Consider the following 25,722-nt stretch of genomic DNA (forward strand, 5'->3'; position numbering starts at 1 on the left):
TGTCTAAGAATCTTCTGCCCTCAATTCTTCATTGCTGTCAGCTACTAGCCACAACACCCTATACATGTGTATGACATCTTAAACATAATCTGCGACAATCAAACATAAGCAGAGACTGACGTTAGCATGTGTTGCTAAGTACCAGCACAATAGTAAATAGTGAAACAATCCAGTTTTTTAACTATTTTAATACTTATCAGTATTGAATAAAATAAAATTATATGTATGTATGTATGTATGTATATATATAATATATATATATATATATATAATTTCTGATATTAACATATTGCTAAGCTAATGAAACAAAGTATATGTTAAATATTTATTTATATAATATTTAATATAATATTATATTAATATAAATTTATATTTAAATATTTTTTATACAAAATGAATATAACTGACAGTACTGAATGAAATATATTTACAATGTTTTAGCATTAGCATATTGCTAAATTGATCACACAACATTATAACTCCGCAGGGGTGTCCAAACAGGGCAACTTACTCTAAACATAATTGACCTTCTGTAAAACAATTTTTTATAGACAGTATACATGAGTGTAACATACATTTGTTCTGGCATTTGATCTGTACACTCGAGCTGCACTTTGACTATGAGATGGTGATTTTTGGGAAACACACAAGAGACTGAATTTCTAGCGGCCTCTACCTCCTTCTTGTCATTATGTCCCTCCCTCTCACTGGGTGCTAAAACAGTCACATTTGAGGGTGTGCAAATCAGAGAAAGCAAAAGAAAGCAAGAGAGAGAGAGAGAGAGAGAGAGAGAGAGAGAGAGAGAGAGAGAGAGAAGAGAGACAGGGGGTCGATACTTGACCATGTCTGTGACCCAGCAGCCTGCCTGCTTCATAATGGGCACAGCAACAGATGGCCGTGCACGCACACACAGACACACCCGCATACACACACAGAGCAGCTGTCTCTGCCTCCCAATTCTTTACCCTTTCAGGAGGCCCCAGAGTCCAAACCACCATGATAGGGACAGCTGTGTGTGTGAAATAGAGACAGAGAATGGGAGGGTCTTTGTCACAGGAGCATGTTCGTAAATTGACAACACTCTCTCTCTTTCACTTTCTTTTCTCTCTTCTATTACACCTTCCATTCTTCAGAAACTTTCATAGTCACTATCATAGCCACATCAGTGACTTTGTCTTATTTGAATGAGCACATATTGGGAGTTAAAGGATGGGGCAGTAATGGAATATGCTGCAAGGGTGCGCATGTGAGAGAGAGTGAGTGGGTGTAGATAAACTTACCATCTCTCCTCCTCAACTTGAACGCCGACTGACTGAAACTTGCAGTGCACTTCTGATTGATTGGCTTCCTCAGGACCATCCACCTAAACACAGACACACACAGACACACACATTCAGCATGGAGTCGGGGTGTCAGAAGAAAATTTTGAATTATTGTTGTCTGATTTGTTGCTGCAAATTTGTTTGCCTTTATGGAAGCATATGGGTAGCAATATTCAATTTGGAATGTAATATGCAAAATGACAATTGAATATGTACAATGGCAATGCGTTTCTGTATTTAAATTTACATTTTCCAATACATTTGTGCAACGTTTGGTGCAAAATGAAAAATAAATTACATAATTTTCATTTGCCATTTCATACACTAGTTTTAATATGTAAAATGAATACTAATTTTAACGCTTTATAAGTTGCAAAATTAAAATCAAAATGTATTACAGAAATGATAAGATATTTATAACATGTTCAAGCAAAAACTGTGGCAAAATTATCATTCAAATCTTATTTTTTTAAATTGCGTTTACTCTCACAGTCAAGACACTTACGATTGCATTTTCATTCAATGTCCCGCAATGAATGTAGCAAAATTCAATGTGCACATTGAAAATGCATTCCGAGCCGATCACGTCTCCGCCCCCTCGCACCATGTCAATCACTGTGTGAACAAGGCGGGGCTTGCAGAAGGTCAAGAGACTCAAGAAGAGGATTCAAGTGAGAGAACATGGACAAGACAGTTGGTCCGTGTGTGTTTTGATCATTTCGGTTTATGCTTCAATATTTAATTCGCACTTGAGGGCGAAGCTGAAACGCTGCTTTCATCTGATTGGTCGAATCGCTCCACCTACAGCTCGATCTTTTCATTCTTTTTAGCAGAATAAGAGTCAGTGCGAGTGCGACACTGTAATGTCTGAAACCACTACTCACTGTTAATTAGCATAATATTGGAAAATGTAAATGTAAAAACATTAATGCATTGCCATTTTTCATATTGCATTGTCCTTTTCATATTACATTCCAAATTGAATATTGCTACCCATATGCTTCCATATGCCTTGGCCTCTCTAATTTGTCTGTAAATATTGTATTGAATATTTTAGTATTAAATGATGTAGATATAAAATGTGCAAATTGTACACTATTTTGATGCATACTTAATAATCAGAGAATATACTGCAGATAATGTTAGTATGCTACCTAGTAAAACCTGGTATGCTATGTAGACAGGATCACAGTGTATACTACGTAGATGTTTTATAATTGTTGTTAATGGCTGCATCTCAAAACTCAATATGTGACGAATGCTTAAAAAGCATTTCTGGGCATCATAGCATGTAATGTATTGAAGCACACTCAAAAATCAGAGAACGTACTACAGAAAAACCCTGTGGCCTAAAACCTATGCTGTCTAGCTAGATAGCACACTTGGGCTTCATAATACATACTACATATATACCTGCTTAATAAACAGAGAATATTCTGTTGATAATGGCTGTGTATCATAGAGCATACTCAATAATCACAGTTGGCCCATATACTATCAAAAATGCCCTGCTGAATTTGGAGTAGCACATTAATCTGACTATTTTTGCCATTTGTTTCTATGGCAGAAATGGTAAAAGTAGTATACTAGACTATTGTTCTGAAGGTTCTGAGACACCGTCTATTTTTCCACATATATGAGTAGATGAATGTCTGTTGTGAATGACTGAAGAGAAGTTCACATATAATTCTCTGTTTCTTGATTTCTTTGTAAGTTTGGTATTGCTTATACAATCTGTAAAGCTATAGGCAACACTGATGTCCATGTGTGAGTGTGTGTGGCCAACCTGTATCCCTATGGACAGGCACTTCCTGAGGGCATCTCTCTTAGCTTCCTGTGAGATGTGTGTTACGCTAGTGGTGGCAGTGGCTGTAGTGATGGTGATAGTGTTGTTGGTCACATGCTGGCTGGCTGGGCCGTGAACTTGAGCGTTCGCTGCCTCGATGGCTGCTGTCAGAGCCTTCATGCTATCGATGCTCTCTGTGGAGTTGCTAAGGCCTGACTGGACCGTTGCTAAGGCCCGGTTAGCAGGGCCAGCACCTGTGAGCTCATTGTAGGCATCTTGTGCTGATTCTGTGCTGCTCTGAGCTGTTATAGAGATGTATGGTCTGGTGGGTGTTGACCTGGGCGGGACTGGGGGCGGAGTTTTCTTGTAGGTGGTTATACATGATGATACTGTGGAGGAGGAGTAAGTGACAGGTCACTAAGTGAAAGTTTGCCCAATTAATTAGCATATTTATCAACTGACAAATGAATGGCAAAATAATATTAATATTCAAAAGAAAAACAAAATAAGAAATGAACAAATTTCACTTTTTTAGTATTTGAAGTACTATAACATTGAATAATATAGAACAACATAGAATAACACAAGAAATACAATATAGAAGAGAAGAATAGAATACAGTAGATTTAACAGGTTAGAATAGAGTTGAGTAAAATACAGTAGAGTACTGGACTTGAGTGATTGCAAAAGTTGCATAGAGTAGATCAATCTTGAGTAGAATAGAATATCGTAGAGTTGAGCACAGCAGTATTTCACAGAATAGAATAGAGTAGAATAAAGTTGAGAAGAGAAGAATAAAGTAAATTTAATTAAAACATTTGATGAAGTTTAGTAGAATAGAAAATGGTACAAATAAAGCAGAATAATTTAAAGTTGCTATATAATAGTACAGAGTTAGAGACATAATTCAATAATGCAAAACAGAATACAGTTAAGTAAAACACAGTAGAATAACACTGAGTAGACATAGTAGAGAAAGTACTAGAATATTATATAACAGGAGAACAGAATACCGTAGAGTTCAGTAGAGCAAAAAAGAGCGGATATAGCATAAAACGGAATAATATAATATTTTAATAGAGTAGAATTCGGTGAACAAAATGATATTATGATATTATCTATTACCTTACAGTGGTTTTGTACCACATAGAGTAGAATAAAGTCACCAAAAAATGGAATTGAGCAGAACTGAAAGGAGTTGAATAACATATTGGAAAATAATAGCATAGAATTAGAGTATAACATAATTCAATAAAAAAAGAACATAAAGTTCAGTAAACTAGAATAGTTTACTAGAGACTAGAAAAAACTTAAACTGAATAGATTGGAATAGAAAAGGGTAGAAGAAAAGATAAGAGTTGAGTACAGTAAACGAAAATAATATGGTTGATTAGAGTAGAATAAAATGGAGAAGAGACGTTTTGGATAAAGCAAAATAGGACAAAATAGAAGTAACTAGAATATAATAGAACAGAGTTGTGTAGAGTAGAATAGAATAGTTAAGAAGTTTACAACAGAAACAAATAATGAACAATATAATGGAATAGAATTGAGTTGAGTGGAAGCAAGTCAAGGAGTGTTAGGTAGGCACTGTTATGACAGAGTATAGTAGAGCATGTTTCGAGTAGATTTCTGTCAAGTATTACACAGTAAAACTACAACAGGAGTTTGGCATTACTGTCCCAAAATCATCCATCTATTTCTGCTCTCTCTGTTCTTCCTGCCTGCGTTGCTTAGAATAGCACAGCTGCTGGAGAAGACTAAACACTGTGTATGTGTGCGTGCGTGTGAGCATGTGTATGTGCGTGCTCAGAGACTAAACAGTGGCAGTCCATTTTCTTACAGCTCGCTCATTTCCTGCTTTTGGCAGGAGCAGGTTAGTGCAAGCCCAGACACTAGCACACACACACACACACACATTACTCCTGAATACATGAAGGGAACGGATTAGATCCGAAGATCTCTTTTTTGCTTTATGGCATCTGAGCGTACGACAGTGTGTGTGGCAAAGCGTGTCTGTTTTAGATTACAGCACTGTAAGAAGATCATGCACTGTCTTTTAACAGCTCTCTCACACACAGAAAGGATGTGGAACAGGTTGGGACTCTGCTCCATGTATCTGAATCTATGTAAACTGGGTCACAGTGTATGCGGAAAGTAGGCCAGGCTTTCTCTTTAAACTATTAGAGCACCCGAATTTTTCTCACCTGTGTGTATGAGCCTGTCATGTGTCAAGTGTGTATGTGTGTGTTCTCTGACCCGCCCAGTCCTGCGGTTTATTACTAAAGCCTTTCCTCTCTCTCACTCTCACTAAAAAATATGGCAAACCACAGGTCAAATAGCCCAAACCATCCACCCACCTGGAGCCTTTTAAACTACAGTCAGATGTAATTTTTCCAAGCTGGAAATTTTTATTTTATCACACTACTGTAAGAGCATGGATAATCTCATGGTCAAATGTAAATTTTATAATGTAAAATATTATAAGCATTTCAAATAAGCTTCAAATATATTTTAAAATGATGAAAAAATGATGGAAAGCTGAATTTACTCGTCGTCAGTGTCACGTGATCCTTCAGAAATCATTCTAAAATGATGATATGCTGCTCAAGACAATTTCTTGCTATTATTGTTGAAAACAGTGCTGCTTAATATTTTGTCCAGAAAATTGAACTTTCATAAATTGGACATTTGTTCAGCATTTGTCTGAAATAGAATCTTTTTCATCTGAAAAAGTATCTTTCAGAAAAAAAAAAAAAAAACTTACTGACCCCAACCAATATTGTGAATATAATTAATAATAAAACAAAAAAAGCACTTTTAGCTCCTACAGTAGATACCTTCTGATAAAAACGTCTGTTTACAGAAACACACAGATACCCTGTCCACACAAAGGCATGCCAGTGAGGTCAACGGGTTGTCTGGACTCCACAGAGTAAAGAGGAAGTCAGTTGCAGAGAGCTGTCAAAGTCTTTTTAGAGGCTGAAACATCTCAAAAATAGTGTTTTTACAACATGGGCCACCGCAGTATGATATATTCTCTAACACCAGACGTGTAGGACACATCCAAAATGACTTTATCTTTACCTAAACGCAAGCACACACAAAAAAAGACACGGAATAAAAACAAGTCATGCCATTTTAGCGGCATTACCGACTACCTCACAGTTTCCATGAATACACTTTGATGTGTGTATCATGGAAGCTCACGCCTCCAAAACGGCACACACACGCTCTCAAGGCCATCGTGTTTATCCAGCATTTGGGAAGTGGAGTGTGATACAGAATTCCTGAACTCCAGCAGGCAGGAACAGAGAAAGAAAAACTCCCTGAAATGTTTTAGTCCATCTTTCTCTCCACAAAATTGTCTTAACATCTGCTGCTTGTCTAACACTATCCAAATGCTACTGCAAAAAAAGCTAATTCTGAGGATTATAGTTAACCTTTTAAAAGGTTTAGATCAAATATGAGAGAGAGTGATGCAATATATATATATATATATATATATATATATATATATATATCAATTTTTTGAAATAATTTTCACTTTTTGTAAATTTATTTTAGCAAATTTCACAAATAATTACAAAGAAATGACAAGCAACACACTGAATTAAATATGATATTCGAAGAAGAATGTCTGAAATAGTAAAATGTACTCCAATTATCTTTTACACCTTGTGTTAAGTGCAGTTTTATAGCAATTGGGCCTGTTGGTTGAACATTAATTGGCTGAGTACTTGGCCGATATAGCATTTCTCATTTCAAAAGAGATTAAAAGAGGAGGAGGAGAGGGACTCTGTGAATGACAAAACCCCTTTCGGCCCCCGGCCCACAAACTCCTCTTTGAAAAGGCTCTTCAAACGAGCGACCGACAGAGGAGTGTGAATGGTGAATCTCCTGGCTAAAAAACACACTACCCCCCGCCCGGACCAGAGCTGTATCAAAGACGGCCCCTGCTCAACCCCCTCTCCACTCCTTCACTGCCCCCCTCTGTCATCCATTCATCCCTTCTTTTCGGCCCCTGCCTGGAGAAACTCCTCTTTTAGCCTCATGCTTCATTAGGAGGGGAGATTGAATGCACCTCTGGGCATGTGACGGCTGGACGTGGAGGAAACCAATAGGAGTGTGTGAGGGTTTGTGTGTTAGTAGTGTGGAAAAGCACACTAAAACTCATTCAAACAGGTTAGTTGGGCTCCCTCTAGTAGATGCCAAGGGAGTAATGAGAAAAAAACACAAAGCACTTTAAAACAAGAGGAGGGGCAGCATAGTGTTTGTATTGTGTGTGTGTGTGTGTGTGTGTGTAAGCAGACAGGGTGCAGAATGACAGTTCGGCCCAGCTGTCGTGTGTTTAGAAAGGGGCCGGTCACTGTCTTTCTCTCCATCCCTTGCTCTCTTTCCACAGCCAACTGGAGTCCTTTATGATAGTGTAGCTCTGGAAACGGAGGAACGTGAAATCTGTGTGTGACAGTGTGTATGTAAAAAAAAAAGAGAAAAAAGAAAGAAATAAAAGCAGACCACCAGGTCAGTCAAGGCTGAACTAAAACAGTAAAACAAATGTTCAGCGTTTTTTAGAAAATGCAGATTGTTGCGGTTGTGACTGCTGACTATAAACTGTGTGAGTGGATGTGTTTACTAACAGAGTGTGTGACCTACTTTCTCTTGTCCTAGGTTCATACACATGGCCAGTTTCCCCGCTGTCAATCAGTGACAAGCACTGCATGCTTACAAACAAAACACACACGCATGCGCTAAGACTTGGCCAGCAGGTGACAAATAAAGTGTCATAATCACAGTCCGGAGGAGAAATAATTCTCAGAACAGACAGGTCATGGCAGTTCATTAAGGTAAGTGAGAGATTATGAATGTGGTTTAGAAAAAAAAGAAAGAAAGAAAAAGAAAAATGAAAATATTAAAAATAAAAGAAAATATTACAAATGAAAAAAAGAAAGAAAAAACAAAACAAAACAAAATAACAGATTAGGAATGTGGATTATAGCAATTCGAAAGTAAAAATTAAATACTCATTAAATGGCAAATATATAATAATATTGAAATATGAAAACATTTATTTTGTTCTGGGTGTACTCTTTTCGAACTAAATAGTGTATATATATATATATATATATATATATATATATATATATATATATATATATATATATATATATATATATATATATATATATATATATATATATATATATATATATATATATATATATATATATATATTTATCAGATTTTACAAAATAAAATAACAAATCCAAATAAAATACAATGCAAGTGTAATAAGCCTTGAAACTTTAACTTCTTTCTTCAAAGTTGGAGTATAGGTATCTGCGGGGGTGCAGACTGTAAAGACAGACATGCCCTGGAGGAGGACAAGAGAGGCAGGGATGAATGAGTGGAGAGAGAGAGAGAGAGAGAGACACACACAGGGTAAAAGTGGATGAGATTAGTTTTAGTGGCCCATTTGCTTTAGATCCTGTCAGAGCATTCCTGAAACCATTCAAAGTGAGAACACACACAAGCACCAAAACAAAACCATCCCAAACTAGTATACACAACGACATAATAAAACCGCAAGACTCCAACAATTTGAAAGAACTCTAAAATAAAAATGTAATAATAACACACGCACACTCCTGACTCACAAATGATCTCCCTTCAAAGCTCAGTTCTGCCCTCACACTCTCTGTGTTTGAATGAGACGTCTACATACCTGTCTGATTACACATCTGCCTGTGACGGGTCACCGACTGTGTGTGTTTGTGATTTGCATAAGGACAGATGCATCCTGCAATGCTCTCTTCCAAGAATTAAACACAACTGCCAGGATGACACACACATCCATATCTACACATCTAGATGAAAACATTTTGGGCTTTGGTTACAAAGTCTAAATTAGCTCTAGTCTCACTATTAACTACTATTAATTTGCTGCTTATTCAGAGTTAGTAAGGTAGTTGTTAAGTGTAGGTAAGGGGTAGGATTAAGGGATCTAAAATATGGTCATGCAGAATAAGGTATTAATAAGTGCTTTAGAAATACTAAAAAACAGACAATATGCCAGTAATATGCATGCTAATAAGTAACTAGATAATAGTGGAAATTGGTCCCTAAACTAAAGTGTTACCATATTTATTTTACATATAAATAAAATAATATATAATTTAATAAAATAAATGATATATTCATTTTAAATATATACATATTTACATACACACAAACATACACACACACACACATATATATATATATGAAGTGCACCCAGCACACAACTCATGGGACGAGCCATGAATGAACTGAAATATATGTCCTGTCATCTGAGCAGCAGTACTGATTTTAATCTAACCAAATTTCCAGCTGACTAACTACCCTTATAACTACCGTTACTCGCCTATCTCTCTTTCCTTCACTCTTTTCCCCCTCTCCCCATCTCTCCTTCTGCGGTTTATTCTCTTTATGCTTTGTGTCTCCAGGTTTGACCTCTGACCCCTGGTATCCTGTGGGAGGGGGTTGGGGGAAAGAACCCGGTTGTGTGTGTCATTTTTGTGGAGGGTGTGTTGGTGCAGGATTTGGGTTATTCCAAGAGTAAAGTGGTCTTTAGGAGACTTAAGAGACCCCCGACACTCTAACACACACACACACACACACACACACAGGGGGTTGGGGGTGAGTGGGCAAGAATGCAATGAACAAACGAGTAGCCCGGCAGGAGTCCAGGAATGCAATGCATTGTGTTACAAAGACTTCCTGAACTACTAAACTAAGTAGAACCTCCCACACACAAACACACACCTCTTCCCATAAACTCATATAAATTCAATCTAAGTGGCATGTTGTAATTTTTGGCTTTTTTTAAACGCATGTTTTGAGTGATATATGCCATTAAAGGACCCTCCCAAAACATTTCAGGGCAAAATAAAATCACACACGCACAGACACAGAGGACCCTTTCTGGAAGAGAAGAGATGGTCTGTAATTAAGGTTTGCCCCACCCTCGCAGTGAAAACCTAAACCATCCAACACACACACCAGCATACTTTCTCGCAGTGAAAACCTAAACCATCCAACACACACACCAACATACTCTCCGAGAGGAGAGGAGAGGAGTTTCCTGTGGCAGGCAGTGTGACAGGATCATGTCAACGAACGCACTTCCTTTCTGTGTGGCCTGAATCAAAGCATAGTGATTCTCAAAGAGAGGCTGTTAAGTTGTAATTACGTAAAGTGCACGGTCATCAAACAGTCAAGAGAACTCTGAATCACTCTCTAAATACACACTCAGATACCAGTAGTTTCTGAAAAAAAAAAAGTATTGTAACAGTCAGTGTGCGTTCTTAAATCTTAAATCCGATCATGAACATTTTCTTGATAACAAGCAATGTTAGACGTTACAATCTACAATGACAGACCACATTCTACTAGATTTTGTAAGGAAACAGAGTTATGTTCAGCATGTGGCAGAATGTTTCATTGCGTATCTATCGCCACCTACAGGATGAAAAGTGTTTATTCCCAACACTGGAATACTGTACACACCAAAGGGATGCCAAAATGTTTTACAGCACATTTTCTAAACACCAAAAAGCTATATGCAAAGTATATGTGTACATACAATGCAAAAGTGTTCAAAAGTAAATAGCCATAACTCCAGTCACATAATCCTTTGGAAATCATTCTATTCTGATTTGCTGCTTAAGAAACATTTTTATTATCAATATTTATTTATACAGTTGTGTTGCTTAATACTTTTTGTGGAAACTGATATTTTTTCCAAGATTTGTGATGAATAGAAAGTTCAAAAGAACATTGTTTATTTGAACTTTACATTGTAAATGCATTTACTGCCTTTTATGCATCTTTGCTGAATAAAACCATTAATTAAAAAAATCTTGCTGACCCCAAACTTACTTAAATTTTATAACAAATAATCTTGGTTGTTAAGACTGCAAAAGTTATTAAAAATCTAGCCTCAAATAAGCACCCAAAATTAAATATCCAATATAGGTTGATATAAATACACGCTGATAACCAACATAGTCCAGATATAAAGTGTGTCTACATTTGACCACGGTAAATATTTTGTGTATACATAGATAATAACATTAATATTGTACAGATTTTTTTTTTAATAAAATAAATATTATTTGAAATGAATAAAACGAGCCATTTTAATATTTGCTTCCAATACCTAATAAGACCAATGCCAATAATAATAATAAAATAAAATGTATATTTTATTTACTTAATCAGGACTTAAGTATGAAGAAATGTGTGTGTGTCAGTTTTGTAAAACTGAAATGCATTAGCTCACCTCCTCTGTAATGTTTAAGGTTAGCTTCGGGTCATTTATTTAGAGAAGGGATTCACATGAAAGCTTGGAGATTATGTGTGTTTGTGTATTTCTCTGCGTGCCCACACTAGTAGAGCATTTCAGACAGCATGTTCATTCTGTCGCTCTCTCTCTGACATCCTCTTTCATGTCTCTTTCTCTCACATACACATATATACTTATACAGACTGATTAACTACAGGGAGGAAAAGGAAATCATATAAATCTTAGAGCTCCGAGACATGATGTTAAAGTATAAATCTGCTCGGCACCTTTCATGGTGAGTGTGGGGAGTGCCTGAAAGGAAATGATTATCTGTGCAGCTGAGAGAGAGAGAGAGAGAGAGAGAGAGAGAGAGGAAGGAAAGTAGCAAGACTATTTAACTGAAATGTCTCACTGAATGATTTGTGAAGTCTGGAGTGATGGCCTGTCCTATTCTCATACACACACACACACACACAAATAAACTCAATTTCTCAAATTAAAACTAGCACCTTTATATCTTTATGCTACAATATGAGTATGCAGTGCACACAAATGCTGCAAAAATTCATGACTCGTGCAACAATTTCCCACATTGGATCTTTTTCAAAAAAAAATAAAAAATGACTTGGAAAATTATATCTAAGACATGTCGTAGGTCCTGTGACAACTGAAATAAAACCGCAAATATTCGTTTTCGATCATTGAAATAAAGTTGAAATAAAATATTAAACAGATGAAAAAACGGCAACTATTAAAAATAATTTTCATCAAATTAAATAAAGTAAATAAAATACAAATATTAGATTAAAAAAAGCACTTCCAAACTTAATTTGAATAATTTAAATTAGAAAAATGCTGACAATGATGAACAATGCCTTTCTAAAACTGAAATAAATAGTAGTTTAGTAAATTACAATATTTTCAAAACTTAGCTGCATAGCTTACTGTGAACTGCATCGTTCTCTGACATGACTCTGGCGTGTATTCTCACGTAGGCAGCATATTATTACAATCACTGCTTTCTCCACACTCTCTTTGATCTCCACCGCCCCCTAGTGCTCAACCCTTGCACTTTTCATTAACAACACAATATGCATTTTCAAAGGGTTTAACTGCATTACAATTATGTTAAACACATGACGAGGACAATTCTTTGTACTTTGCAAAAATAGCTTGTATATATATATATATATATATATATATATATATATATATATATATATATATATTAATTTGCCTCTTGTTATTGCAAAGGACTTTTAAAAGTCAAATATAAAACAAATAAAAAGGACAGGAATAAAGGAGAGAGAGAGAGAGAGAGAGAAAGAGAGAAAAGAAAAACAAAACAAAAAAGTAGAAAAATAAGAGTACTGTATCAATGACATCATCATTCTATCCTCTGTTCCCCAGGACAACAGTTTAAATTATTTTATGTCATGGTAACAGCAGCATCCTCCTGTTTTGCTAATTTTTTTTTGTATTGGCCTACATCAAAGACATCTTGACCCTTAATTGTCAACAAGAAAATGTCAGAACATAATGTTTTTTGTTGTTGTTTCTACAAAAAACACTATGCAAGGACTCCATTACTGTTAAACACAGAAACTCCAGCAACAGCTAATATTTATAGAGACAGGGCCGTCACAGGATAGCTACCTTAAAGGCAAAAAAAGTACTCTTAATTGTATTAAAAATTGTATATTTATAGTATAATTGTATTCTTAAAGTCAAAAATAAAAATAAAAAGTGTGCACATCCAAAAAAAAACAGAAAATTTATTAAAGGGTTATTTTACGCAAAATGAAAATTAGCCCATAAATTACTCACCCTTAAGTCATCCTAGGTGTATATGACTTTCTTATTTCAGACGAATCCAGTTAGAGTTATTTTAAAAATGGTCTTTGACCTTTCAAGCTGTTTAATGGCACTCAGCCGATGTTGCAGTGCATCTGTTCAAAAGAACTTAAATAAAAAGTGCCCATCCATAAAAAAAAAGAAGTGTCTCACATGGCTCCGGAGGGGTGAACAAAGGCCTCCTGTAGCGTATCAATACGTTTTTGTAAGAAAAATATCCATATTTAAAACATAATAATCACCTTAATTTAGCTTGCACCAACAGTTGTACACAGAAGCATTTCCTGGGAGCATGACATATGGGGTCTACATTGCACATGCGCCGATGAATTTTGTGTAAACCAACGTTTGTTAACAGGAGCAATGGAAGCAAAGTTTCCCTACTTTAGCAAAGGAAAACCAGTGTCCTATTGGTTTATATCAAAATCCTCTGACAGTCTTCTTTACAAATCCTCGTTTTGTACTACTTATAATTAGTGACCGTTGTTTTGTTTTGATCTCTCCGCTGCATTTCCATGTGTGTCACTTCTGAGTGAAGCATTCGCAAAATGCCAAACTCATACCTCATCCACCCGGAGCTGCTTCCTTGTACAACAGTGAGCACAAGCTAAATCAAATTATGTTTTGAATATGGATATTTTTCTTACAAAATGCATCGATTTATTACAGGAGGCCTTTGTTCAGCCCCCAGAGCCACTTTTTGAGTCACGGTTTTTCTTTATGGATGGGTGCTTTTTTATTTTTTATATAACTCCGCCTGGATTCGTCTGAAAGAAGAAAGTCATATACACCTAGGATGACTTTATGGTTCATAATTTATTGTCTAATTTTCATTTTTGGGTGAACTTACCCTTTGATACAAAGTTTCGACCTTCAGGTTTTCATCAGTGCTGTGAGCAGCCTTGCATCGGCGTTTCCCATTAAGGATGTCACAATTGTATTCTTAACTCAAAGTTTGTTAAAAAAAAATATTATTATTTTATAAGTATACTAGAAGTACTTTGGTAATAAATACATACTTAGTTGCACTTTTAAGAAATATGCTAAAATAGCTATATTTTATATTTACTTTAAAATGATACAGCATTTAGTGGTTTGAAAGTATACAATATGTATCTTAATCACAAACCATTATGTAGATGTATACTGCAATATATTATAAATATTTATGTAATGAACATGTGCTTCAGCCTGCTTTTCGAAAGGAAGATCTCTTGAAAAATATTTTTGACATTTTAAGTAAGTATTTTAATTCATTTACACAAAAATACATTATAGCTATAAAATATGCAAATGCATTCTTACATTGTACCAACTTATATTATAGACCAATTTGGAGTAGACATCACAGTTATATATCACTTGCAGCTGCGCGCGGATTGTGGTGGCAGAAACACACTGGGAACAAGTGGAAGGAAATGGGTAAAATCAATGGAATAAGTGAAAAAAATATGGTTGTGCTTTTAGACGTCAGAATTGGAATGGAAATCATTTTTATATAATATTGTTGTCAAAGACGCCATTTGAAGCTAAACGCAGACGTTTAAATGGACAGACTATGGATGAAACCTGCTATGATTACCCTCCTTTTAAAGGATAAATTTGATTTAAACAATAGGTTGATATAATATTCACATAGGAGACATATTGTATTAGCCCTGCAGTTAAAGCATGAAATATTTTTTAAACCTATAACATTTTACATAACATTTAATTTTATATCTCAATTCTGACTTTTTTCTTGCAAGTGCAAGTTTATATCTCCTAGTTTGGACTTTATAACTTAATTCAACTCAACAATTGCGAGTTAGTCAATTGTGAGAGAAAAAAAGCCAGAAGTGTGGGTTAATAAACTCATGATTCTGAACCGAGTTGATTTTTCTTATAAAAAGTGTGAGATATATTGCATCTCTTCAGAGGACTTGGAAGAAACCACTCGATTCACTTGGATTGTGATGTTTGAAGTTGTGAAACGTGTACAATTTAGGTGACATTTTGGGACATTGTCCAATGTATTGGCAAAAACAATAATTTGTTGTTATAGCATGTACACCATTAATATGTTTTTTCTAAACAAAGTTCTGTGTGTGTTTTTCTCCTCAACAATTTGTATTTGTGACAATTGTAATAAGTGTTAAGTATAAATGAGTAGAGTATTTTTCAGATGCTGTTGTGATAGAAGACAAATTGAAATCTGATTAAGAGAGTCCCAAGTATGCTTCAATCTCATATCATTGAATCTCAGTGTTAATTCTGGCTGAATTTCCAAATAAAGTGACAACTAGGGCTTCAGCACTTCTGTTGTAGAGATGTTGAGCCTCTTTAACCTTAAGCTATTGCATGGTGACAACAGACAAGAGGACAAAAACAGACACTCATGTCAAGCTTGAGGATTTAATCCAAGCTTTGAGAACAGTCAAAGGGCCTGTTTACACCAGAGAAAATGCGAATGAAATTATAATACATTGATAAAAAAAAAAAAAAAAAGCTCAAACCCACTGACAAATTTTCCTTTCATAGACCCTGTGATGAATCAGTTTTTAGAGACAGTGTCTGAATTGCAAGCCCTCAAATGCAGAATATGCATACTCTTTGTCTGGGTTAGTCCTTTTGTAGGCTTTTATATATATATATATATATATATTTATATATATATATATATATATATATATATATATATATATATATATATATATATATATATATATATATATATATATTTATACAGTACAGTACAGACCAAAAGTTTGGACACACCTTCTCATTCAAAGAGTTTTCTTTATTTTCATGACTATGAAAATTGTAGATTCACACTGAAGGCATCAAAACTATGAATTAACACATGTGGAATTATATATGAAATTATATACATAACAAAAAAGTGTGAAACAACTATATGACAACTTTTATGTCATATTCTAGGTTCTTCAAAGTAGCCACCTTTTGCTTTGATAACTGCTTTGCACACTCTTGGCATTCTCTTGATGAGCTTCAAGAGGTAGTCACCTGAAATGGTCTTCTAACAGTCTCGAAGGAGTTCCCCGAGAGATGCTTAGCACTTGTTGGCCCTTTTGCCTTCTGTCTGCGGTCCAGCTCACCCCTAAACCATCTCGATTGGGTTCAGGTCCGGTGACTGTGGAGGCCAGGTCATCTGGCACAGCAATCAATCTCCTTGGTCAAATAGCCCTTGATGCCTTCGGTGTGACTCTACAATTTTCATTGAAAATAAAGAAAACTCTTTGAATGAGAAGGTGTGTCCAAACTTTTGGTCTGTACTGTATATATATATATATATATATATATATATATATATATATATATATATACTATTTATGGTTTATTAGTAACTTTTTTATGTGTGTGTATGTGTGTGCATAAAATTGCATTATGCTTTTTTATTTATTGATGGAATATTCATTCATACTTTCCAGTAATACAGGTATAACGAATGTTCTACAAATTGTCTGAAATAGTTCTGTTATAGAATTTCTTGGATCTTTATTTTGATTTATTCTAATTAGTTATTTTGGTCAAGAGTTTGTATATGCTGCTGTACTTTTTAAATGTACTCAGGGAATTTATTGTTGTAATGTACACAAGATATAGTACATTGAAATTGTAAAAATCTAGATGTGAAAGTTTGTGTATGTGTATGTCATGTACATCATGAAGATTTTTGTATATACATATCTATATATTGTAACAAACGGACTGGCAACAGAGGATTAGTGGAAAACTGGGATTTATTGAAACTGGTAAGAATAGACAGAGGGTGAGAAGCAAATGAATGGAGGATGAGGAAACTTGCAATCTGGAAGTGTACTTGCCGGATGGGGTGACCAAAGTAGTCGATAGAGAGCACAAACCTCGGCGATGGTGAGTAATAGAGGTATCCTAGCAATGTAGCACTGGAGAGTAACTGGGAAGGAGATGGAGGATCGCTTGGTGAGAAGGTAAACACGAGAGGTAAGTTTTCACAGGAGTCGATACTTATAACCTTGCAGAGGCATGATCCGCTGATCAGTCACGAGATCGGACAATATGGTGAACCGAGGTGTGTGCTCATATAGTGCTGTGGAAATTGGTGATTGAATCGTGAACAGGTGCTGGTGATTAATATTCAGGTGAGGGAGTGCGCTGTAATGAGCCTGACAGACTTGTGACAGTACCCCCTCCTCCAGGGCCCGCTCCTGGAGGCCGACTACCCGGACGACGTGGTGTTCTTCCTCTGCCTCGGGAAGCAGGGAGATCTGGGTGAGAGGTATGGAATTCTTCTAGGAGTATAGGGTCTAGGATGTTGTCTCTAGGGACCCAGGAGCGTTCCTCTGGGCCGTAACCCCCCCAGTCGACGAGGTACTCCAATCTGCCACCACGTCGCCGGGAATCAAGGATCCCCTTCACTTTGTAGACGGCTCCTTCTTCTAATAGTAATGGGAGAGGGGGTTCTTCTGTCCGGCCAGGATCCGTGGAGACAGGAGGGTGAAAAGGATTTAGGAGTGAGACATGGAAGGTTGGATTAATTGAATGAATTGTGGTCCACGGTCCGAAACGATGTCCTCAGGGAGTCCAAATTTATGGAAGACCCAATTGAATAGGAGCTCTGCTGTTTCTAGGGCAGTGGGAAGACCCTGTAAGGTGATGAGCCGACAGAATTTCTGTCTATCAACAATGACCAGAATACAGGTATTACCATCCGAGGGGGGTACATCCGTGATGAAGTCTACTCCTAAGTATGACCAGGGACGGTTTGGAATGGGTAATGGGTGGATCTTGCCAGCGCAATTGGAAAGTTTGACCCAGGAGCATTCTTCTGGGCCGTAACCCCCCCAGTCGACGAGGTACTCCAATCTGCCACCATGTCGCCGGGAATCAAGGATCCCCTTCACTTTGTAGACAGCTCCTTCTTCTAATAGTAATGGGAGAGGGGGTTCTTCTGTCCAGCCAGGATCTGTGGAGACAGGAGGGTGAAAAGGATTTAGGAGTGAGACATGGAAGGTTGGATTAATTGAATGAATTGTGGTTCACGGTCCGAAACAATGTCCTCAGGGAGTCCAAATTTATGGAAGACCCAATTGGGCAGTGGGAAGACCCTGTAAGGTGATGAGCCGACAGAATTTCTGTCTATCAACAATGACCAGAATACAGGTATTACCATCCGAGGGGGGTACATCCGTGATGAAGTCTACTCCTAAGTGTGACCAGGGACGGTTTGGAATGGGTGGATCTTGCCAGTGCAATTGGTGCAACCTCGGACAAATCTTCTCACATCTCCTGCCATATTGGTATAATAGTCTCTGGTTCGTCTGTATTTCTTCAGATTTGTGAATTTGTGGCTGAGCTTCTGGGAGAAGACGGGACATGGATGGAGTCGAGGAGGGGTCCCCTGCCGCTGAGAGAGTACCGCTCCAACTCCAGTGGTTGAGGTGTCCACTTCTACTTCGAAAAGGGAGGTCTGGGTTGGGATGAACAAGAACAGGAGCCCTGGTGAAGGCTTGTTTGAGGGTTATAAAGGCTTCGGTGGCGGTTGGGGTCCAAAAGAGGGATTTAGGTTTGTTTTGGAGAAGGTCTGTGATGGGACTGGTGATGGAGCTGTAATTCTTAATGAAACGACGATAGAAGTTAGTAAAGCCTATGAAGCGTTGGAGTTCTTTAATGGTTGATGGGAGTGGCCAGGAGGTGATGGCTTTGATCTTCCTCTCATCCATGTGGATACCTGAACTATTGATGACGTACCCCAGGAAGTGAACAAATGGTTGATGGAAGGTGCATTTCTCGGCCTTGAGGAAAAGATGGAATTCTCGTAATCGGGTTAGGACTGCTTTAACATGTTGGTGGTGTTCGGCCAGGCTCCAGGAGTAGATGAGGATATCATCGATGTAAACAATAACAAAGTGGTTGAGGTACTCCTGGAGCACTTCATGCATGAAGTCCCGGAAGACTGAGGGGGCGTTGACTAGGCCATATGGCATCACTCTATACTCATAGTGGCCAGTAGGGGTAACAAACGCAGTCTTCCATTCATCTCCTTCCCGGATACGGATGAGATTATATGCACTTCTGAGATCCAGTTTGGAGAATATTACAGCTCCTCGTGCTGCTATCACTAGGAAAATGGGATTCTACATGTAACAAGCTAACAGTTATTTGAACTGGACCCACACTGTACTGAATATGACAGTGGTTAAGGGGTTTTCCAGTGGTGGTGATCACTTGGTAGGTGGTTTCGGTTGAGGTGGTAGGTAACTTGAGCTGGCGGCAGAGATTCCCCGATATGAAGTTCTCGGCCAACCCGGAGTCGAGGAGGGCGGTAACAGGAAGAGTGACGTTGTCAGCAGTAAGTTGTACAGTGGTGCTGAGTGGGTTCATCTTAATAGGAGATGGTTTGATGTAACACACCGCTGGCCGTGGTAGGGTAAGGGGGCAAGCCAGGATGTAATGGTTCCCTGAGCCGCAGTAGAAACACAGTCCCTGGGTCAGCCCCCTCTGCCACTCAGTCGGTGCGAGATGATGGTTTGCATTGGTTCAGGGTCCGATTCTGGAGGATTTTGGGGTTCGGTCATACGATACCGTGTGGGTGGCCAGGCTGGTGAGCATTCTTGGAGGCAGGATTGAAGATGATTGGAACATCTGACAGCAAGCTGAATGAATCTTTCCAGACCATATGAATCATCGTAAGCGGCTAGGTGGAAACGAAATTTGGGTTCCAGACCTTGGCGGAAAGCTGTGAGGAGGGAAGCCTAGTTCCAGCCACTAGTCGCTGCTAGGGTTCTAAATTGCAAGGAATACTGATGTATAGTCATATTGCCTTGTTATAGATTATATAATTGCTCACCAACTGATGAATCGCCTTCTATAGTGCCAAAAACTTCCCGGAAGTGAGAGATAAAGTTCTCTAGAGATCGGGTAGCTGGACCAGTTTGTGTTCATATTGTCTCGGCCCAACGCAGAGCGGGACCTGTGAGAGATGAAATGATAAAGGCGATTTTTGATTGCTCATTGGGGTATAATTGAGGTTGTGTCTCAATGGCTAGTGAACATTGGAGGAGAAACCCGTTGCAGTCCTCCGCCGATCCAGAGTATGGCGCTGGTCTGACTACCGGGCTAGAGTAGATGATGTTAGCCGTAGAAGAAGATGCGGGATGTTGTGGTGGATGAGCCCTAGCTGAGAAATCTGGGGAGCCGGCGTGAGGTGTCAGTTACCGCGGCAACGTATCCACCAGTTCCTGGAATGGGTCAGGTTTGCTCATCCTCAGCTTTGGGTCCGATCTTCTGTAACAAACGGACTGGCAACAGAAGGTTAATGGAAAACTGGGATTTATTGAAACCGGTAAGAATAGACAGAGGGTGAGTAGCAGATGAATGGAGGATGAGGAAACTTGCAATCTGGAAGTGTTCTTGCCGGATGGGGTGACCAGATTAGCCGGTAGAGATCACACACCTCGGCGATAGTGAGTAATAGAGGTATCCGGGCGATGTAGCACTGGAGAGTAACTGGAGCCACAGGAAGGAGATGGAGGATGGTTTGGCGAGAAGGTAAACATAAGAGGAAATTTTTCACAGGAGTCGATACTAGTAACCTTGCAGAGGAATGATCCGCTGATCTTTTACAAGATCGGACAATATGGTGAACAGAGGTGTGTGCTTATATAGTGCTGTGGAAATTGGTGATTGAATCGTGAACAGGTGCTGGTGATTAATATTCCGGTGAGGGAGTGCGCTGTGATGAGCCTGACCGACTTGTGACTATATATATATATGTATACACCTGCTCCCTAATATCACATACGACATACCAAAATAGACTGATGCTGGACAGAGTTCAGAATCTCTCCCTCTCTTTCTCCCTCTCTCCAACACACACAACAAAGCCACCATGACGTCTTTGTCACAAAGAAGCTATATATACACCGTAATTCCTCAAATAAAAGCCGGGGCCTTTATTTACCTGAACTGCAGAAGGTAACAGGCTTTATTTGAAGCAGTCTTTTATTAGAGGCAGGCCTTTATTTCTAATTCCATCTGTTTGATAAGTAATTGTTTTAAATAACCCGTTTTAAATTAAAAGCGATAGCGTTCTAGTGGACAGCGATCATAACATCAGCACAGAATCAGTTCAGAATCAATCACCAAAAGAATCAGTTCGGTTCTGACGCGCTCTGTGTCAGTCTGCTTCTCGCTGAATCACGCATGCGCAGTATCATCAGCTCATCGGTTCTCGAATCGGACGCGTCCGACAGAAACGGTTCTAGGTTCAGTGTACTGGTGATCTGAAAACCGATGAAACCGGTTCTTGACTCGAGAACGAGAAACGCTCCGACAGTGGGCGTGTACGTTCATTATCTGGCTCTGCTGCACAAATTTTCCCCCGGCCTTTATTTGTCCGTGTTGACCACGCCCCGGCCACTATAAGAGGCCCGGCGTTTATTTGACTACAGGTTTTTATTTGAGGAATTACGGTGTATATATATATATATATATAGGTTCATGTGTATTAAAAATGTTGTATTTTTATTAAATAAATATTTTATATTATTCATACAATTATATTGTTGAATATTATCAAGGGGAGACACTGCAGACAAAAACACAGTTTTTTCATCTACCTGTCAATTTTTAGATTTTGGGCTTTTTGACTTTTCATAAAGTGTGTTTTTTTTCAGATTAATGGAAAGAAAACACCTAAAAGACACTGTTAAGTATTTCTTTTATAGCACTTTATCTATTTGTGTCAATAGATTTCTCAAACTCTCAAAGCCGTTTTCTCAAAAATAAATAAATAAATAAATACATAAATATTGTGAAAATATATTATTTTCTGGCTGTTCAAAGTATTTTCTGAATAACGGAGTGACAAAAAATGCTACCCATATTTCCCTCTTTAAAAACATTTGACTCTACTATATCAAAATTTTTTTTACAAGAATTTTGAAATTGACTTCATCCAGTGTTCAGATTTTTGTGGCTACTAGAAATGTATGCAAATTAGCGCATATTTCACTAAATAATGCCTCATTTGCACATTTACATAACAGTTTAGAAAACTTATTTCAATGTATAGGCTAATTATCAATGTAATCAATCAACTTAGTAAGGTGATAACTAATTCATTATTTTACCCTATTCACCTGCAGTGTCTCGTCTTAATCTTGTATCATAGCCTACTATTAATTAATTTAAGTTGTATATTAATACTGTTTAATTTTGTAGTAGGCTCATGATCAACTTATAAACTTCATGGATGTTGACTTGCATCAGTCTATTGCAGTATGAGTAAGCAAAATATGATGGTCTCCTCCGTCATCTTTGTTAAATAGCCTACTATCAAACACAAACAAACAAATGACGAGAGAGAGAGAGAGAGAGAGAGAGAGAGAGAGAGAGAGAGAGAGAGAGAGAGAGAGAGAGAGGAGCGTGTGTACTCACAGAGGCGGCGGATCCAGCAGTCGCACATACCCTGTAATTTTCGGTAAGCGGTAACCGGTGAGACAACGAGAGACAAAAGCGACTGAATGAACCGGCGGGATCTGTTAATAAACTCCAGCTTAGCTCTAAATAGGAGATAATGGCAGTTAACGTTTGCTCGCGCTCGTCTGCTGGATCGAGCTGCTAGTTCAGTCACGGGCGGGTACGGGACCGGCCCACACCGTCACATCCGTTAAATACACCGATTCTCGTACGACCAAACATGAGCACATGGGACTTCCCACCCAACTGAACTGACTAACCCCATCTATATTTGTTCATTTTAAATGGTCCAGCAGTGTTGCATTTAATAATAATAATAATAGGCTACACATTGTATGCAGTCTCTCATGTAATAGGAAGTCATATGCTTGCATAATATTTATTAAATAATGAGTAAAATGTTTTTCAAAACAGATATCAATCCACAGGACGTTTTGCATTCTTGACACACTATTTTGCTATTTAATACTGTAAAGTGCTTTGACACAATCTGTGCTGTTAAAAGCGCTATAAATAAAGGGTGACCTGACTTGACATGTAAACTTTCAAAAACTATATTAGTTATGTTATATTTATGTATAGGCCTATGCATATAAAAATCAGGTTTTACTATCACATACGGGAATTTGGTTTAGCCTACATACAGCTTTAAAAATAACTAGTCTTTGCCTATGAAAACAAATTCTATTATTAACATGCACAGCTAGGCCTACATAATTATTATGCATGCCCTTCACTGATGCCTCTGGCAACATCAAACACCAAACAGTGTTTGTGCTCAAACCCGCCCTCATGTGGCAGAAAAACAACAGTAACACAACTCCCATCTGTTTCATCTCATTCTCCTCCTCATTACCAATGACTTCCACAAGAACTGAGTCTCCCTCTCTACCTCTGAAGTCTTTAATACACTGTAATCGCTTATAACCTTGTTCCCACAGTAATTCCACATGTCTCGAAAAGACAAGCAGCCTACAATACATAATTACTATAGAAGCTATATGAGATGATCTCTCACCATTCAACATAAAATATAAATATGGTTGATTTAGAGAGAAACATGATTTGACATATTTTAGGACTTGCAGTAACGAAGGACCGCTTCAGATGTCCTCAAGCTGGTTTTTAAAAAGTTTCACTATTATGCCAAATAATTGCTGTTCTAATCATCAAAGAACCATGAAAAAGTATCACACTTTCCATAAAATAATAAGCAAAACAACTGTTTTCAACATAAAAAAAATACTACTACTACAACTATTAATGATAATAAAATGTTTCTAGAGCCACAGATCAGCATATCAGTCATATGACACTGAAGACTGGAGTAATGGCTGTTGAATATTCATACATTTTAATACATGTAAAAAATAAAGACACTGTTTAAGAATGGCGATCAAGAATGGTGACATCTATTTCTCTGGGCCTCAGGACACTCAGTAGTACTGATCTGAGGCTGGTGTCTCCTTGTAAGCTAGAGGTATGAAAGCATTATATCCCATTACCCTCGAGAAAGAAGTAGACAGAGGAGAGATATGGACTGAAAAGCAGATAATGCACACAAAAAGAGAAATTTTCAAACAGATGGGAAGTTTTAATCCTTTAATACCGTGAAAATGAAATTTAGATCAAAGCTGCAAAAAGGACAAATGCGATACACACATTTATGTGCATCTGTGAGTGTGTGTCTATGTGTGTAACTTGGAATATGGGACAGCTGTAAACTGTCTAATCATTGTTGGATTTTATACAACAGTTACTGTAGCTCCATCCTCAAATCTTATTGGCCAAGCCACTTTCCAAAAGTGTTGATATATACAGACCAACAGCACTGGGATATTTGACTGGTTGCGTCAAAAGTGTCGGTAAGACTTTACAATAAGATTCCATTTGTTAACATTAGTTAGTTAATATAAACTAAAAATGACAAATACTTCTAAAGCATCTTAGTTAATATTGATTCCATCATTTACCAATACATTATTAAAATGAGAACTTGTATCTATTAATGTTAGTTAATGATCCTGAGCTAACGTGGAGTAATAATAAACAGTTGTCTACAACCATTAACAAAGATGATTAAAAACTAACAAATGTATGACTCATTATAAGTTAATGATAATAAAATGCATTAAGTTTTAACCTTATTTTAAAGTGTTACTAAACAGTTTGTGTTTACCGTGTTCCAGATAGGACTAAGTGATATCCCCAAGAATATTATCAAAAACTATATATATATATATATATATATATATATATATATATATATATATATATATATATATATATATAAAATATAAATATTTATAGTAACATTAAGAAAATGCATTCTATGTTTGTTAGACCTCAAGAAAGAATGTTTGTAATAAAATGAAAATATAATAATTAATTTACAACAAAAGACTGCATGGTTGAGTGATTTTTGTTATAACAACAACAATAATAACCGATGTAATGTTTGTTAAAAATAATAACGATAAAAATAATACAAATAATAATAATGATTACCTTTAATGTAATGTTTCAATAAATTATATTTTATAGAAAATCAACATAATCCTTATCATGAAGATGTAGACTTGATATCACAAAAGAATCTAAAGAAATTATTGATATATATAAATATTGATATCAGTATGATTTACTGCCCAGCCCTAGATCTAGACCAGAGTATGTGAGTATTTTTTTTTACTTCAGAGAAGGTTTCTCTCACCAATGAAATGGAATATTTTTAACGAACTGGTCAGATTTAGTCAAAAATGTATATTATTCAATATCAATGTCTTGTTTACAGTACTTTTTTTTGTGAACATAAAAACAATATCACACTCTTGACAATTGTGTTGTACTGAATATAAAATGCAGATATACACAGAATAAACCAATCAAGGATTTATGCTCTCAGCCAACACTGGATTTCTTTCTTTCTTTCTTTCTTTCTTTCTTTCTTTCTTTCTTTCTTTCTTTCT

At 37.1% G+C, this 25,722-nt stretch overlaps 1 protein-coding gene across 6 annotated transcripts in view; it reads right to left on the minus strand.

Moving 5' to 3' along the window:
* Positions 1-25,722, minus strand: part of LOC132123810 (disks large-associated protein 1-like) — a 183,797-nt gene that overhangs the window by 6,947 nt on the left and 151,128 nt on the right. For all 6 annotated transcript variants that reach the window (XM_059534485.1, XM_059534486.1, XM_059534487.1 and 3 more), the window contains 2 exons: positions 3,109-3,497; positions 1,281-1,363 (listed from right to left, as the gene is read on the minus strand). In XM_059534485.1, coding sequence (XP_059390468.1) covers positions 1,281-1,363; positions 3,109-3,497 — 472 coding nt within the window. The remainder of the gene's footprint in view (positions 1-1,280; positions 1,364-3,108; positions 3,498-25,722) is intronic.

Source organism: Carassius carassius, chromosome 42 (genome assembly GCF_963082965.1).
Source record: "Carassius carassius chromosome 42, fCarCar2.1, whole genome shotgun sequence".
NCBI classification, from domain to species: Eukaryota; Metazoa; Chordata; class Actinopteri; order Cypriniformes; family Cyprinidae; genus Carassius; species Carassius carassius.